This window comes from Trachemys scripta, chromosome 11 (genome assembly GCF_013100865.1).
Source record: "Trachemys scripta elegans isolate TJP31775 chromosome 11, CAS_Tse_1.0, whole genome shotgun sequence".
Classification (NCBI taxonomy): Eukaryota; Metazoa; Chordata; order Testudines; family Emydidae; genus Trachemys; species Trachemys scripta.
The window spans coordinates 30,757,306-30,775,768 of record NC_048308.1 but is presented as its reverse complement, the minus strand read 5'-3'; the positions used below and the strand labels follow the sequence as shown (position 1 = coordinate 30,775,768).

At 40.0% G+C, this 18,463-nt stretch overlaps 1 protein-coding gene across 4 annotated transcripts in view; it reads left to right on the top strand.

Annotated features, from left to right (window-relative positions):
* Positions 1–18,463, top strand: part of ITGB6 (integrin subunit beta 6) — a 74,123-nt gene that overhangs the window by 27,119 nt on the left and 28,541 nt on the right. For 3 of the 4 annotated variants that reach the window (XM_034785622.1, XM_034785621.1, XM_034785623.1), the window contains 6 exons: positions 2,319–2,523; positions 3,966–4,212; positions 5,252–5,417; positions 6,077–6,238; positions 7,135–7,230; positions 17,885–17,974. In XM_034785622.1, the coding sequence (XP_034641513.1) occupies positions 2,319–2,523; positions 3,966–4,212; positions 5,252–5,417; positions 6,077–6,238; positions 7,135–7,230; positions 17,885–17,974 (966 nt within the window). The remainder of the gene's footprint in view (positions 1–2,318; positions 2,524–3,965; positions 4,213–5,251; positions 5,418–6,076; positions 6,239–7,134; positions 7,231–17,884; positions 17,975–18,463) is intronic. The other variant, XM_034785624.1, reaches the window with a different exon arrangement.

Genomic DNA, 18,463 nt, shown 5'->3' with positions numbered 1-18,463 from the left:
GTGCTCAGCACTTTTGAAAAGATGGCTGCTTATGCAGGAGCCTAAATATGACTTTTAGAAGCCTAACTTTAGATTTTGGAAATCTCGGCTCTTATAAATACAGATAGACGAACACACGGTTTTGTGAATCTGTTTCAGCCAACAGCAAGCAAGTCAATTGCTAGATAGTTTTTGAATTATTGATCAGATAGGTATGTACTGCAAAATTTCTTAAAATAATGTCTTAGTCAAGTGGATTGTGTTTGATACTTCTGTCCTGCTGAGCACCCTTCACAGCCATTGATTTCAGTGGCAATAGAGAGTGCTAAGCATTTCAAAGGTCAAAAAAAATCCCTAGCTTTTAGCACCGTTGTTTCTCCCTATCAGAGGAGCTGCCCTCCTCTGATAAAGCATGTCATAAATATATAAACACAATACATAGATCAGATATGAGAGAGAAACAGAATGTGTGTTAAAATACTTTATTGTGGTGGTTTACTGTTCATACCTCTATAGCTCTCTTTTAAGGGACTCTTTACATAATTTATAAACACTTTCCTTAGGGGGTTTTAATTGAACAGTAAAAATACCATCTTGGATGAAACTGACATACCGTTCTTTTTTAATCCAGTTTTTACTAAAAGCAATTTAGCAATTTGCAAGATATAACACTAGGAAAGTTCCCCCACCCCCCAAAAAAGTGTCTTTTCTATGCTTTTTTAAAAAATATTCCTGTACAACTCAAAATGCAGGATTTCATAATATGAAATTTTCCATGCTATTAGGTACATAATTAGGCCAATTGCCATTGAGTGTTTTCATAAAACACAAAAAGAAAACAACTAAGTTCTTGAGTTTGGAATGTATAGATGTATAGATCATGTATACATGATCATGTATAGATTATGTGCACTTATTGGAAATGGCAGTGGAATAAATATAATGTTTGCGCATGGATTTATTTGCTGCACTCATGTGATGTGGGGCAGGCAAAGAATCTGTATATTTAAAATCTGTATATTTATTTTAGTGTCAGGCTACACTCAATAAAAGTTGCCATCATAGTCTATTGCAGGGATAGGCAACCTCTGGCACGCGTGCTGAAGGCGTCACGCGAGCTGATTTTCAGTGGCACTCACACTGCCCAGGTCCTGGCCACATTTTAAAAACATTATTTACTTTACATACAACAATAGTTTTGTTATATATTATAGACTTATAGAAAGAGACCTTCTAAAACATTAAAATGTATTACTGGCACGTAAAACCTTAAATTAGAGTGAATAAATGAAGAGTCGGCACACCACTTCTGAAAGGTTGCCGACCCCTGGTCTATTGGATAAAAATACACATTCTAACTAGCCCTGAACCATGTGTTTACCTGATAATGCATGTTTTGAGAAGCCAGAAAATTCAGTGTTAGCTACTGCAGACAGTATGCTTTGCTTTCCAAGGGTTTCATAATAATAGGTGATTTTTACATATACTGGATTTGATCCTTTAGTCAATGGGTGTTTTGTCTGAGTAGATATCAGAAGTGGTCCAAGTACAGAAAGGCAAATTTTTCCATCCTACGTTTCCACTGAAATCAATGAGACTCACACATATCCATGAACAGAATTTGACTCCCAGTGGGAAGTGAAGAGCGGAGTCTTAGCATTAACTCTGAATTTCTGGGCTTTTGTGGATTTAAAGTAATTTTGATGTAACTTTAACATAGTGTTTCTCAGTGACAAAATTCAGGGGTCATTTGCAGTTTAAGGGCCAAAGTTTAAATTCCTTATATAGGCACAAGAAAAGAGTATGGATCAGTGGTATGAGCACAGGATTGGAAACCAGGAATTTCCAAATTTTAATCCCAGCTTTGACATGGAGTCTTTCTGTGGCCTTGGTCAAATCACTTAGCCTCTCTGCCAAAGTTTTCACACGGCAATGATGATAATACCTTACAACAATGTTGTGAAAATTAATGTGAATATAGTGCTTTGAAGAGGAAGAATAATATATAATCATAAAACTCCCATTCCAGTTGGTGAGAGTTTTGCTTGAGTAGGAATGCAGGGGCCTGATCCAAAGACTATTGAAGTCAGTGGAAAGTCTCCTTTGACTTCAATGGGCTTTAGATTGATCAGGTCCTAAGTGCAGGAGAAGGCCAAACAGCACACAGGGCTGAATTCAAGGAAGTGAATACAAGTGCCACGTGTATCTCTGGGCTAAATTCATGGTCATGAAAATATGGTGTTAATTAAACATCAGGTGTACGATGGTCAGAAAATAATATATTTTCCATTGTTCAATAATAAATTTAGCTCTTCCATTCTTTCTGCTGATTGTTTCAGAATTATACAGACTCATCTGGAATTCACGGAAGGTGTGATACTCCAGAAAATCTTTTGGCAAAAGGATGTCAGTTGAACTTTATTGAATTTCCCATTTCTAAAGTAGAAATTCACAAAAATAACCCCCTTAGCATAGGAATCCAGAAGAATAACTCTGATGTCACACAGATTTCCCCTCAAAAGTTAACTTTTAGACTGCGACCAGGTAAGTTATTCAGTTCATAACTGTGATTCTTTCCTGCTGATGCTATCTTTCCAGGTTTCTCAGACTAAATTGTTAATGATCTAAAAAACAGAATGTATTTACTGTATTTAAATAAAATGTATTAACAAATTCAAAATTAAACATTATTTGTAATCAAATAAGACCTAGTGAATATTTATCATGTGTTAATCTGATGGATAGATCTAAAATGTACACTATTTAAATTCCCCACAAAGTACTTTGTATTTATGTAAAAGGAGATTAATCTCCCTGCTCTATTCTCTTCATGGCCCGGGGCAGCACAAAGGGAATGGAAATGTGTCACATCTATCGGGCTGGGAATTCCCCCCGTGGGTGTAAAGCTGGAAGAGCTAGTTCCTATACCGTTCCTCTTGTGCCATGTATTGAGGGTGGAAATGAAGGGGCCGTGGCCATAGCACAGTAGGCAAGCTATCCCAGGGGATGTAGCCAGCTGTTATTGGTTAGAGGAGTCTGAGGCCAGGGGTGCTGGAACAGTTTTTATAGTGGGTTTGCTAAGAGCCAGGGGGCACGGCAGCAGCACCTATTCTGGAGGCTTCTCTAACCTGCACTCAGGCCATGGCAGAGATGAGGAGAGAATTGGGAAACTGCCACCATAGCCAGCTCCCCAGTGTCTCGCCTCTTCATTGCTACCCTGAGAAAATCTCAATTGCAGCAGAGAATCTGCCGTATAGTGTTTTTATCTAAGGATATCAATGTGATTTGCAAGATCTCCTGAGGTCTATGGCGTTACTGTGGATTTACACCAATATAACATAGATCAGAATTTGTTCTAGGGAAAAATGAGGCGCAGAGAGGTTTGAATAACACACAGTATGTTTGTATTAGAATCAGGAATAGAACCCAGATGCACTTGTAATCCACTCTCCCAGTGACATTCTCAGACCACTAACACTTGCACTCTCTCCTACAAGTGCTAACTTCTGTTTTGTTATAGATTCATATTTCAAGGTTTTAAAGCTGCACTCTGCCATTTGGAGTTTACCACCAGCTTTGGGCTGCATTCCCAAGCAACCCGACTCCAAGAAGACCCGGTCCCGGCGCGCCGGGGGCCGCTACCGGCCTCACACCGTCCACGGGCACCTCTTAACGGTTTCACGCCCTCTTGAACTCGCTCTGCCATTTGTTTTTTCTAACACACTAGATCTACAGGAATCAAATAGTCCTAAACCTAAAGTTAGTACTTAACTTTTACTGTACCACTCACGTAATACCTACTTAAGGCCTTTCAGATTTTCTATTTGGAATTTTTATTGATGATTTTATACATTTCTGTTAATTCCACCAATGGCACATATGGTAGCATTAAGAATAAACAGACAGCATCATTGCTATATTGCCCATAACATTGTCTAAAGTTAAATGTGTTAATTTCTTCTCCATTTCCCCTATGGCTTTACTAGGAAATGAAGAAACAATAGAGATTAAAGTTCGCCAGACTGAAGATTATCCAGTTGATCTCTATTACCTCATGGACCTTTCCGCTTCCATGGATGATGATCTGAATACAATAAAGGAATTAGGCTCAACTCTTTCCAAAGAAATGTCAAAACTAACAAGCAATTTTAGACTAGGCTTTGGGTCTTTTGTTGAAAAACCAGTTTCACCATTCATCAAAACCACAGCTGAAGAAATAAACAACCCTTGCAGGTAGGCAAAGAAAGCACCTATGTGTGTGTTATTATTTAATATAGGAACACAGATAAGATTGAACACTGGGGACAAAATCCTGCTCACTGCCCTCACTGGAGCCTTTCCACCTTACTCACTTGCAGTTGAGCTAATAAAGCAAATGGGACTTGGCTCTTGGTTCATACTCTGGTCGTTTTCTATACCTCATTGGGTTGTTGGGGGGAGGGGGAGTTTAGGGGGGAAGAGGTTTGCCTTTTTGCTTGCTGTTTAGATTTTCCTGCTAGTTACAGGTGTGTTTGACTGATTAGCACATTGACACTCAAGTTACATGTCTCTTTAATTTGCTTGAAATATATATTATTATTTAAATCCTGGATTATTCCTGTTACAGCTGAAAGGCTCACCATACTTTTGGGTACTCAAAAATACCAAACAACAACAGTGCAGTATATTTATTAATGTTCTTATTATTTATTTGTTTTAAAGAACCAGGAACAGTCCCCTGAGCCCCATGCTGCATGAGTCCTGCCCAGATCACAACTCTGGGGTGATTGGGGAGAGTGGGGGCTGCATGCCTGATACTCTTCTCCTCCTCAGAGCAAGTGGGGAGGCACCCAGTGGGCCTATCTGGATGTGAGGGTGGGAGTATACTGTGCCCTGTAAAGGGCTGGAGCAGATTACAAGAGGAGCATAAGAGGAGCATAGGAGGAGTATGCCACTGCGGGGTATCACTGGGGTACAATGCCTCCCAGGGCTATTCCTGGGGAAGTGCAGGTTACACACCACTCTTTAGCCACAGCGTATCTAAATGCACGGTTTCTCATTAAAATTAACTGAGTGCCATGTTATGTTTTAACCTTGAAGTTTTTCCACTTGGTCTGTTTCACTGAACTAGAAAAGTACTACTTTCAGCAATGATATTAATAAAACTAGTTACACAGAAGAGATGTTCACCTGAAAACTAAGCTAGATAGAGTTACAAAGAAACGACAGTGTGTGCATTCTATCTCTGGTTTGGCTGTAAGATATAGACATAGATATATCATTTATTTTATAGAAGTGTTCCACTTGATTGCTTACCCACCTTTGGATACAAACATGTTTTGCCATTAACAAATGACGCTGAAAAATTCAATGAAATTGTGAAAGAACAGAAAATCTCAGCTAATATAGATACTCCAGAGGGAGGATTTGATGCAATTATGCAGGCAGCTGTTTGCAAGGTAATGAAACCTATAGGTGTAATATTTATTACTCCACATTTTAATATTAATAGATTTTTATGGATTTTTTTTTTAAAAAGCAGCTCTTGTTTTCTCAAAATGTAGACTCTGACCCTGATCTGACTCCACTAAAATCAATGTAAGGACCCCCACTGATTTCAGTGGGTATTTGGTCAGACTGTAAAGGTATATTCAAATTATCTTTTTTTCATTAGAAAAGTATATATAATCAAGTTAAATACACACATTGAAAAACGATTGTTTTGTAGTTTCCATCAATAAAAGCATTGATCATGTAATAATCAAGTGTCTATGGGAAATGAAAAGCAATAAAATTACCACATAATCGTAATATTTTCTTCAATTTTTTCTCTTTAAATATTTTAATGATTAACAATATTTTATATAGATGACAAGCAGCTAGACACACTTCACTCAACACAACAATGGGAAGAGGAGATATGTTGGTCAGAGGCAATGGGGTGAACTCTGTTAAATAATTGTCATGGTGTCTTTCGATGTCTGCTTAAAGCAGAGAGGACATTACCTTTTAAAGATCTCTTTGAAAGACCTCTTCTTCTGTTTTCTACCCCATCATCCTGTCTTATTTCTATCAATATAATCAAAGTCTGTACTAAACTGTTACATTTTAATTACAGGAAAAGATTGGGTGGAGAAATGACTCTCTACATCTGCTGGTGTTTGTGAGTGATGCTGATTCCCATTTTGGGATGGACAGTAAACTGGCAGGGATTGTTATTCCAAATGATGGGCATTGTCACTTGGACCACAATAATGAATATTCCATGTCAACAGTTTTGGTAATGTGCTTCGTACAATTCTTTCATTGGGGAATTTTAAAGTACAGGAAAGATGAATTGGAATATTAATGATAGTGTTCAGTGATATGCAGTAGGAGTTGGGAAATCCAGTTATTTTATGTCATCCATTTTAATTTTAATCACATATTTTCATAAAATCAAAACTAAGAACACAGCATATTGACCTAAGTGATCTCAGAACATGATATGATAAGAAAAAGTGATGCCTCTTACTCCCAATAACTGCCACCATGGGTAACATGTGGAACAGGACCTATTGGCCTCCTCTCCTGAGAGAGGAGCAAAAATATGCTTTCATCACTTGTCTTAAAGGAAGTGAATTAAGGAGTGGTTCAGGAATGTGTAGGACACTGCTGAGGTCAGAAAAACATTTCAAACCAAGAGTTAAGAGCTCAGACTAATACTGTTATTTAATAGTTCTATTATGGTGATATTTAGAGGCCCCTGTTAGGATGTGGGCCGTATTGTGCTAGGTGCTGTACAAACACAAAGGTAAGTAGTGTCCTTGCCTCAAAGAGTTAGTTTTCTCACCTTCTTAAAGTCTAAATTCAAGAATTAAGAGATTTAAAGAAGATTCCAAAGGCCTGTGTTCCAGTGTGGACTAAAACCTCCTGACCCCAGGCACCGAAGCATGACATACAGGTGGATCACTTAGTCTCTTCAGGGTAATGTGAGCACCAGAAGGAAAGGCTCTATGTACACATACACACTTACTCTGTACACATGTAGTGTGTAATTACATGTTTATATTCCACTAAGCATGGTATGCATGTATGTTCATCAAAGATAACATGCAATGTTATTCATCACTATTTTTAACTCCTTGGTCCTTTTGTAAAACAGAGATTGATTTGGCTCTCTATATTTGTTTTCAGGAGTATCCAACAATTGGCCAACTAACAGACAAGCTTGTGCAAAACAACGTTTTACTAATTTTTGCTGTAACAAAGGAACAAGTTTACTTATATGAGGTGAGGTAACTAAAATTTGTAACTCTCCAGTGTTTTGCCTTAATGTTCCTTTTGATAATGTTTATACATAAGCCCTTTCTTTTTCAGTTTAAACTGATTTTTACCAATAATTTCCCGGGTTTTACAAAAAGTATTATTCAGTTTATTTCCAATTTTCACCCTACTTTTGTATCATTCAAATATATAAAAAATAACTTTTTTTCAAGACAATACAATACATTGCATGAGATATGTATTATGATAATATATTAGTCTGTGTGTATATGCAAAGCTGCCTGTTGAAGTAAGGCTATGTATTAGTCTAGAACAGGGGTAGGCAACCTATGGCACGTGTGCCAAAAGCGGCATGTGAGCTGATTTTCAGTGGCACTCACACTGCCCGGGTCCTGGCCACTGGTCCGGGGGGCTCTGCATTTTAATTTAATTTTAAATGAAGCTTCTTAAACATTTTAAAAACCTTATTTACTTTACATACAACAATAGTTTAATTATATATTATAGACTAAGGGCTGGTCCACACTAACCCCCCCCCCAGTTCGAACTAAGATACGCAATGTGAATAACGTAGCTGAAGTCAAAGTACCTTAGTTTGAACTACAATGTACTTACTGCCGGTCCACACGCGGCAGGCAGGCTCCCCCATCGACTTCGCGTACTCCTCTCGCGGAGCAGGAGTACCGGTGTCGACGGCGAGCACTTCTGGGATCGATTTATCACGTCTAGACAAGATGCGATAAATCGATCCCAGAAGATCGATTGCTTACCGCCGACCCCAGAGGTAAGTATAGATGTACCCTTATAGAAAGAGACCTTCTAAAAACATTAAAATGTATTAGTGACACGCAAAACCTTAAATCAGAGTGAATAAATGAAGACTCGGCACACCACTTCTGAAAGGTTCTCGACCCCTGGTCTAGAAGATACACACAATAAACAGGCACGCATGCAAGCTCGGAATTGTGTGTGCATCTGAACACACTGATGAATCTCATGCCACCACATTTCAAGCTGTTAGCAGATAATGCTTTAAAGATTTAACACACTAAAATAGGAAGAAAATGAAAATCTGTATCAGAATATGTTTCAGAATACAAGGAACTATTTAAACTAAAAGTTTTAAAAAAACAAAAATAGGAGAAAAGGATGATGTTGAATGTATGCACTGCAAATGGTGTGGCCCAATTATTAAATGTAAATATTCATAGTCTAATAGTTCTAAGTCTACAACAGTAAACTTTTTATTCAAGTGAAAAGTTTTATCTGGGGATTAAAGATATACTGTTTTTTTAAACTGAGGTGGCATTGTGTTTTGAGTTCTGTTTTAGTTCTGCAGCAAACCACATTGATGAACGGAATTCAAAGCATTAATCTACTGAATACTTTTTTCCTCTGTCTTTCCATCCACCAAAATAAACCCTGATATTTACCCAGAAAAATTATTAATAGATGTTTGCACTGATTTTTACGTGATTTTGTTGTTGGTTGGTTGTTGTCTGATAAATTCCCAAGAAAAATTAAATAAAATAAAAATTGAAAATGAAGGGCCCTATTTATACAGTACCGCTTGAGAAGACTAGCATTGAGGATTAAACACTGCAAGGTGCATATTTAATTAAACATATAGATAGAAAATTAGATACCTGATTTAGAACATCTAAACATCTAGAACATCTCAGTTGCTTTGAAAGCACCTTGTCATGTACTGCTTTTATGGTTCTTTATGTAATTGTAAATTGGGTTTTATGTTGAATCACACTGTGAATACCTACTTTTTAAGTCATAGTAGATAAGGATGTTCAACCCTGAAGCTTATCTAAACTGTTCAGCATAATCACTAGCGTTAGACAGTTATATCTTAAGATGCTGGGTACTAATACTTGAGCCTGTTCTTTTTCCTGTGAGACAGGGATACCCCTTGAAACAAAATGTCATCATGAACTTTTATTCATCTCTCAGATAACATGTTTTCACCTGATCTGAGAGTTTTCTTCCTGCTCTTCAGTTTGAAACTTTTTTTCAATGAGATAAAGTTGGAAGATAGCAGGAAATATAAAGTACAAAATGGCAAAATAGAAGGGAGAACTTCTCCCCTCCCCCTGACATCTAACTGCCTGTATGCACTGAAGGGAGAAAAGATACTTAGCATTGTTTGAAGTGAAGAATACAAGTCTCAGTTACATGAAGACTCTTTTGTTTAAAAAGTCATTGCATGGCAATGGGAGCAGAGAGAGTGGAGAGGAGATTAGACATTTTATTGCAAATGGGACTGGAGCAAGGAGGGGAAAAGATACTTTGCGCCACTGTTGTGCATCTATTCAGGGTTTGGCCAGAGGTGGTTCCATCCCTCAGCGAAACTAAAGCAGCCATAACTTGTGTCAGCATGCACATTTTCCCCAGGTACCCCCAGTTTGTCCCCTAGACTGAATATACTCCTGTAGCTGAGGAATTTCCCAGTGACCAGTACCAGCAGAACCAGTGTATGGGGTGATAGGAAGCCCTGGAGTGGGCCCACAGCACTTAAAGTTCCTGTTTAAAATGATGAGTAAAAATAAGTAGAAGATGGGAGAGAAAAAAAGCCTGTTTCCTGTCTGCAGTAAAACCACAGAAAAGTAATCTGCCAATTCTGTGCTTGATAAGCCCCTTCCCCTCCATTATGAGGTGCCTGTGTCATTGTGGAGCATGGGCGGCAGATGGAGCCCCACTTCAGGGAGGCTAGTCACCAGCTCACCCCTTCGCCCGCCTGCCCCCCCTTCTGGAGTCCCGAGGCCCCCTACACCCCCCCCCCATGCCCAGGGGGCCCGGGGCAGGCCGGGCCCTGGGCCCTTCCCCCCCCCCCCCCCCCCAACCTGCCCAGAGGAGCCCCAGGTCAGCCAGAGCCACTGCAGACCCTACGCTACTCCCCGGGAAAATTCAAAAGTTCTTTTCTCTTCTGGAAGAGGAACCTGAGCTTTTGATATGCAGCATGCAGATTCCGGGGTGACTGAGGAGGCAGTATGTCTTACTCAACTTCCTGGGTTCATCAGTAATCTCTCTGGACTCCAGAGAGATTACTGATGAACCCAGGAAGCTGAGTAGCACATACCGCCTCCTCAGCTGCCCCAGAACCTGCATGGGGCATAATAAAAAGCAAAAATTTCCCCTGTCAAACCTGCAACCGGGGTCCAGCAGCAGCGGCTACGCTAGGGGAAGCTGAGCCTCCCCTGGCCTATTATACCCACCGCCCATGCTGTAGAGGGGACAGCATGGCTAAGGGGCCTATGTTCCATTGAAAACACTCTTGAAAATTATACCCATGGCCTTATAACACTGGATCTGGAGGATCTATAGAAAAGATCGGCTGTAGTCTCACCTATCCCAGATTACACATGAAGACCTAACCATCCATGCAGTCCCTGGTTTCAGCTTCCCTGCCATGCTATTGTTGGCCTTTTTCCCTATGTCCTCCAGCCAATGCTCCCTGAACTGGGGTAGAAGTGAAGTCACAGTGCAGGTGGGTTAAGGAGAGAGTTGGAAGTTGTAATATCTTTGGGGATTTTTACAGGGAGCTCTTCCAACACATAAGGGGCCTTTCCCTCTCTTCTCTTTCACTCTGAGTTGTGCAGTGGGTAGGCACAATGCCCCCATTAAGAGAACTGCCAGTATCCATCTTACTTTATTATGTATATTTTTGCCCAGTCTGGCTGTTGTGAAGAAATCTGTAGTGTCTAAAAATAAATCCTAGATCAGAATTCAGTGTTTGGAGTCTTATAATCTTGATTTATATTGTCATATTACGTTTTCTTTATAATCATAAGCATGAGCGAATCAGACTTCTAGGTTAATATTCTGAGTTTGACTGACACAGGTGGGGAATGTAACAATACTGTCCCATAGTTTTAGATATGCTCTTTGATGTTTGTGAAAGACAGCCTTAAAAGTCTGATTTTTTTTTATTATTATTATTATTTTGTATTTGCTTTGACTAACTGTCCATCTAACCCACAGGTTAGTGAGGCTGTGCGCAAGGAACAATAACAGCAGATACTCAGTTAAGTGACAGAGTGCCACATGCAAAAGATGAAAGCAGTAGATAGACTATGTTTAAAAGAATTGCTATATTCTATACAAGACAGAAAATGGTGCCACTTTATTTTTCTGACAAAGAAAGTAGAGAACAAAAAATAATAGATGGATTAACAATGGCTCACCTTTTTTGTTAGTTGTAAATCTTAGTATAGAGTTCCCAGTGAACAAAGTATGCCATTTGATAACATTGATACTGGTATAAAACTGACACAGAGATACTGAAACATAAAACCTTTGATCAGAACGGTGTTGGCTAGCGCAGACCGTGACCACTGGAAAATTCCAAAGGATACCTTCATGCAGTCAGTGAGGGATGGATCTTTTCGGTGCAATAAGACAGTAGATTAAGAGGAGCTGCATAGCTCCAAATTTAGGTTAGGACTTAATCCAGCACCCATTAATGTCAGTGGAAAGATTGTATTGGCCATAGGATCAGGCCCCCAGTCAGCAAACCTTAGGTGATAGAATTTTAATACCTGTTCTGTGGATGCCATAAATATTTAGCTAGTTATACCTTTTGATTATGTAATTATATGTTGCAGTGTGATTATATTTGAGTGACGTCTACTAGTTCCTTATCTGTTGAACTCAGAGTGCTCTATTTCCCCAGAGCATGGAGATTGGACTCACCTTAAAAACTTGTATTTTGATTTTAATTTTTTTTTTTTTTTTTTTTTCTTTAAATATCTTTTTCTGCAACCACAACCTAGGGCTTACTCCTCAGGTGCACCAGAGCAGTCCTTAGGGGGTTAGTGCACTAAAGCAATGGGAGCAAATCTAGCTTCCACTTTCCCCCTTAACCCTGGGTGTAGTCAGAGGCTAGTTCAGCAGGCAGCATACCTGAGTTAGCTTTAACCTAGCTATCCCACGCAGGTGTCTGTGTGGGCTGGCCACTCAGGGTCAGGGTTCCAGACAGACTTGAGAAGTCTGCACTGAAACCCATGCTGCTGCAGTCTCGCTCCAATACCCAAGCTAGATAGATTAAAGCTAGCATAGGTGTGTCTACGTGAGCTGCAGTCACACCCTGTGATTGCAGCATAGACACACACCCTTACAGGTATTATAGTGAAAGAATAGCAAGATTTAGATAGCTGGGACGTGAGGACCTAGAGAGACGTCCGAATCAAAGATGACACCCAGGACAGACAGGACGGCAGTGTCACCCAGAGTGACCAAGAAAGGATGCAAGCAAGAGGGACTGAGGTGAACATTTAAAGCCCTGTTTTAGCCATGTTGAACTTGAGCTGATGGCTAGACGTCCAGGAGGGGGTTGTCAGAGAGACAAGCCAAGATTTGTTTGGACAGAAGGAGACAAGTCTGGAGTGGAGAGAGAGAAAGAGAGATCTGTGAGTCCTCAGCATAGAGATGGTAGTTGAATTTGCATTTGCAGATGGGATTACCCAGAGATGAGGTATAGAAGGAGAAGATAAGGGGACCAAGGACAGAGTCCTGTGAAATCCCCACAGAAACCTGGTGTGGGGGGGGGGGGGGGAGGGAGGGGGAATAAGGAAGATCCTCTAAAGGATATGATGAAGGAGCAATTAGAAGGGTACTAGGGGAATAAAAAGAGGACAGAGTGCTAGGAGACAAGGGAGGACAGCGACTTGCTTAAGGACTTGATCCTGGTCCACTGAAGTCCACTGGAATTTTATCATTGACTTCACTGGGAGCAGGATCAAGCTGCAAGCATGCATTTTGGCTCCAATTCAGGAAAGCACTTAAGCATATTCTTAACTTTAAGCAAGTGCTTAAGTCCCATTGAAGTCAATGAGACTTTAAAATGCATAACCTCTTAGTTTTTGCACAAGTGATGTATTATCTATTATTGACAAAGGATGAACTGAAATCCAAGAGTCAAAAAACTAACCATGATTTTTTTCATGAGATCATGTATGTGTTGGGAAACGTATGCATTCCATTGTTATATGGAAGGAGTGGGTGTGGGGGGAGGAAACTAAAGAAGGAATCTAAACTATTTTGAGGAAAATGGATGACTTTTGTTCCAGAAACAAGAGTAGGCTAAGGAATGGAAGCCTATTGTGCTTATACAGTCAGAGCTAAGGGTTTCTCATTGAACAAAGAGCTCATTATTTAATAAGATACAATAGCAAATGCAGCTGAACCCAAATCATCACTCAGTATATGCAGATGTACTCATCCATAACACCAAAGCTACCTGTGTGCACTGCTCTCGGCCACTTTATGTAATGACAAATCTTAACTCCGCCTGTGAAAGATCAGTTTTCGGCACATCTGGAAATAGTATCAACCAATCAGTGCTGCCAAGAAACAGGGCACTTTTGACTTTGGTTGGTAACCTAGTTTTAGTATGTGAAGGACCCCTATGCTCAAAGGTTCATGTCTTTAGTCAAACATTTTGGTGGCACCTTTACAGACGGTGCCTTCCTCAGGCAAAACTTCAGTTGAAACCACTATAATTGAGCCTAATGGAGCTTTCCCTAAATGACATTAAGTTTGCAGGATCAGGCCCAGAAACTTGAAACTGTATTTTATTGGACCAAAAAATATAATTGATCTTGACAGATGATAATTTAGTTTCTAAGGAGGGCAAACACTATACTAGAATTTATCCAGAAGCTCCTTAAATAGTTTGGATAGATGGCATTAGTCTAAAATAAATGTAGTAGTCAAATAATCAAATGTACCATTATATTTCTAGCTATTTATAATCCCCCTTTAGTTTAGCCTGGCATATGTCAATCATGTATTCATTTAATATTCCTAATCCCCTTCAGATCCAATGTAGGCTCAGACCTACCTCCCACATAGGTGTGTATATTGTTATTAAAGGTGGGGCAAAAGTTGTCTGGGCTTACCCAAAGAAGGCAGCTCTGCTTTGTGGTTGGTTGGGGTGGGAGGGGGAAGGGAGGAAGGTCAGAAACTGCTGTAAAAGGTGCTTTGCAGCGGTGACTCACCTCCCTCCCCCTCCAGGAATGTGCATAAAGGTACAAAACCTGGGTGGGGCAAGTCTCTATGTCCAAGCAGCAAGGAAGCCAACAACACCCACCCTCCCTCCCCTTGTGGAAGCGACTGGCAGGCTGGGTTAGGACTTGCTGTGGGCATTACGCTAGTCGCCCCTTTTAAAGCAGGGCTGGGAAGGAATTTTTCCCACACCACCAGAATTGGCTTCGGTGGAGTGTGGTTTTTTTGCCTTCCTCACAGCAGGTGTGAGGATGGACCTTTTCTGGTCAATAGAAAAGGTGGTAAGCCATAAGTCGCAACTTATTTTGTAATATTGGGTGGATGTTCAGTGCAGGTACTCCGTAGGGAGGGCAGTCAGTGACCAGATAAATGGCCTGGTAAAGGACTTAAAAGGAGATCCTGGATAAAGGGACAGAACGGGGAGGGGGTTCGGGGACTCCTATGATTAGCACGGCAGGGAGCCAACTCCTCCGTTCTCATAGCCCTCCTAAACCCTCTCACGAGGCTGGTGGATGGTAAGGTCCAAGCCATGGGTCGGCTGGGGGACCTGGATGGAAACAAAGGGGGGCTGGTGAAAGCCCTAGAAAACTGAGTTGAATAAGTATGGATTAAACAAAGTGGGGGGCTGGTGAAAGCCCCAGAGAATTGATTTAAATAAGCATGGATTTGCCTGCACTGTACACTTTATCTGCCAGGTAGTCCCAGACATCTATATAATAAAGTTGCGGCCTGATTAAAACCCATAACAAGTCTCCTGTCCTTCTTGCGGTATACCCAGACAACAAATACATGTATTTTATGTCACCAAACACCAAACTGTTCCCCTAATTTTAAAATAGCAGTTGTCATGTTGCATGGGAGAATCAAAACTAAAACAGCAAAGTATTACATGACCACAGTTGCTTTTAAAGTAGCATTGAACTAGTGGTTTTAAATTAAACATTTGCCAAGATTACTCCAAAGCTAAAAACCGAGGGGCATGGGCACGTGAGGGGGAAGGAAGTTGTTTACAAATGAGGCATGTCGGCTTAAAATAGTTTATAAAAAAGAAAAGGTCAGGAAAACAAACAAAAAAGACCTTCCTCTGGAATATATTCACATATGGCTGACCAAATAATATATCATTATTCTTAGCTGAAAGCTGTTTATAATAGAGTAAGAAAATAATTTCTTTTTAAAAGCTATTGATTTGAAAATTATTGTGATGACAGTGAGAGTTTGACAGACTATGTGTACCACATTTAGGGAAGGGGAATCCACTGGTGTTTTAGGTTTTAATGAAACTGCTAATTTTGTCTAAAGCTTTGGGTTTCTTGGAATTTTTTTGGAGATTTGCAAAACAGTTTTTCCTTAACTGAAATTTATTTTCAAGGAAAATTATGTTAAAAATCATTCTAATTAAAGCTGAGGAAAAAACAACAAAAATGTATTTCTAACTAAATGGAATCCTGTGCCATGCAAACAAAAATATTCTTCTTTTGAAGCAATTCTTCTTTTGCTTCTAGACAAAGAGAATATAGTTTAAACATGAGCTGCTCAAAACTCTCATTTCAACATAGCCAAATGGCACTAGAAGCTCTCTAGGCTTAAGATCTGTTCAAAATATGTCACGTGGTTCTTCTAAATTTGGCATAATACTCTTCCACCCTGATCATGTCACAAGTTCTGTTCTCATTTACACTGGTGCAGATCATCTGCAACTCCACTGACCTCAGTGGAGCAATTTCAAATTAACTCCACTAAGAATGGAGAGCAGAATTTTGCAAATATATCTGTAAATAAAATAAATCAACTATTTAGTAAACGCATGCTAAAAAGATAGAAGGTCTATTTGTGTCACACTAGCACTAAAAAGACAACCTGCCGTAACTGGTTAACAATATTAACCATGCGATCCAAAGCAATCACACCACACTGGTAAATCGGCTCAGAAACTTTATATGGAAAAACATTAAAACATATGCTCAAAGATGGAAACTTTCTTAAAATCAATCCATAGTCTGCACCTGTGCCTTCCATGGAACTCACATTGTCATCCATGGCATTCTTGTGCAAAGAGGAAAGGTAGAATATGGCTCTAAGCCCACTGTGTTCCTGCTGTTTGTTTTGCATGCCCCAGATAAAAGGCAGTGATATTTTAGATTCCAAACTCTCCAACTCTCATTTATAATCAGCCTGCAAAACGGCCATGTTTACAAAATGCTAAGAACGATCTTTCAAAGACGGAGTGCTATAATTCACAGGAGTCGGGCATGCCAAATCGCCTGTTGTAACATAAAATGTGTTTAATCCTGCTGATTTAAAATAGCACTTTAGTAATGTAATGAATGGTAGGTATTTCATACATAATATTTAAAGTAAGCATAATACTGATGGAAGTGCAAAGTATAAGAGGGATTTAAGGGAATCAAATTGTCCATCTTCATTGATTTTTTTTAAAATGTTTTTAATGTTTAAAAAATCAGCATTATAACAGCAGCTTTCTTCAGCAGAGTTTATCACGTTACCAATTTTCTCTTTTAACTGCCCATCTCATTATCTCTAAGGAGTCCCATTGACTTCAATAGGCATTGGTTCAAGCCCTAAATGCACTGTAGTAACCACTAGATGAGATTAATATTAGCTACTAGTTCTAACAACTAGCTGCTGAGTGTCATGCTACAATGACAGCACAAAGGTGAGACTGGACATTAAATGACCACAATTTTGTTAACACAAAACTAGCATATAATCATAGCAATCGGGGTGGCTCCAGGCACCAGCGCAGGAAGCGCATGCATGGGGCGGCAAGCCATGGGGGGCAGCCTGTCGATCATTGTGAGGGCAGCAGTCAGGCGGCCTTTGGCAGCCTGCCTGCGGGAAGTCCGTCGGTCCCGCAGTTTCAGGGGTAATTCGGTGGCGGGTACGCCGAAGCCGCAGGACCCGGCAGATCACTCGCAGAAACGCCACCGAAGCCACATGACCGCAGACCGCCCGCAGGCATGCCGCCGAAGGCCGCCTGACTACTGTGCTTGGGGCTGCAAAAAACATAGAGCCGCCCCGATGGCAATAGTCAGGCAATCCTTCCTGAATTATAACTAACCAATAATTAACATGTGGTATTTCTATTCCAGTCATAAAACAGCAGCAAATAGTTCAGAGCCTATGTTTCAGGCTCACCAGTCTCATGCTTATTGAGGCCTTATGGCCCCTTCATCGCTGAGCCCTTGTGCACAGTACACTATATGCTAGTTAACATGTTCCTGCCTCAGAAAAATAGTTTCTTAAACAAATGCATATAGGGCCCCTGGGAACAACATTACAATAGTAGTAAGAATAGCAGAATCAGGCTCTGATTATTTTTATTAAAAACAAATAGAAGTGTTGAGAGTATATTTTCACTTTAATTGGAGAACACTATAGGTGAGATTTTCAAAAACTCCTAAGTGACTTGTGCTCCTCCATTGACTTTCAAAAGGACTTGTGCTCGCTCTGAAGTCACTTAGGTGCTTTGGAAAATCCTACTCATAATTCTTTAGATTGGTAGTTATGGGCTTGGGGGGTGGGGTATGTTGCCAGTAAGATGGACCATACCACCTATTACCAATTTATGCTTTCAAATTATTGTTAACAGCTTAAGTCTATATTTTATACTTGCTCTTTCCAGAATTATGCCAAACTTATTCCTGGAGCTACTGTTGGACAACTTCAGAAAGATTCTGGAAATATTCTCCAATTGATCATTGGTGCATATAAGGTATGTTTATAACATACTTCTCTGCATGTCTGCTATTCTCAGATATTAAATTGTGATTTGGTGAAAACAAATGCCTTTGGTTTTGTTTCTGCATTGTTTACAATAAGTGCATCAGTTGTGCACTGTCAGATGCCCAGCATTATAGAAACTTTCCATCGGTCCTGAAAAAAAGAACATGCAAGTTCAAATGTTGTTTGAGCATATACATCACACTGTTTTGCAGTAATATTGGAAAGCAATGCACTAAGAATGCTATTCTCTGCTTTAGCTAGGTGGTGGTGCCGCTGTGAGGTTGTTCTAATATTTTTAAAGGATAGAATATAGGCAGGAAAAAAAGATTTGAATGTGTTTAAGATTATGTGGGGAAATACAAATAGGGACATAAACCGGGTGCTGCCTTTCAGAGCTTTGTTTATAAAATAGATCCTGGCTGCCTTGCTCTTGGAAGTCAGGGGAATCTCTCTGGGTACATTTACAGTAATATATTGA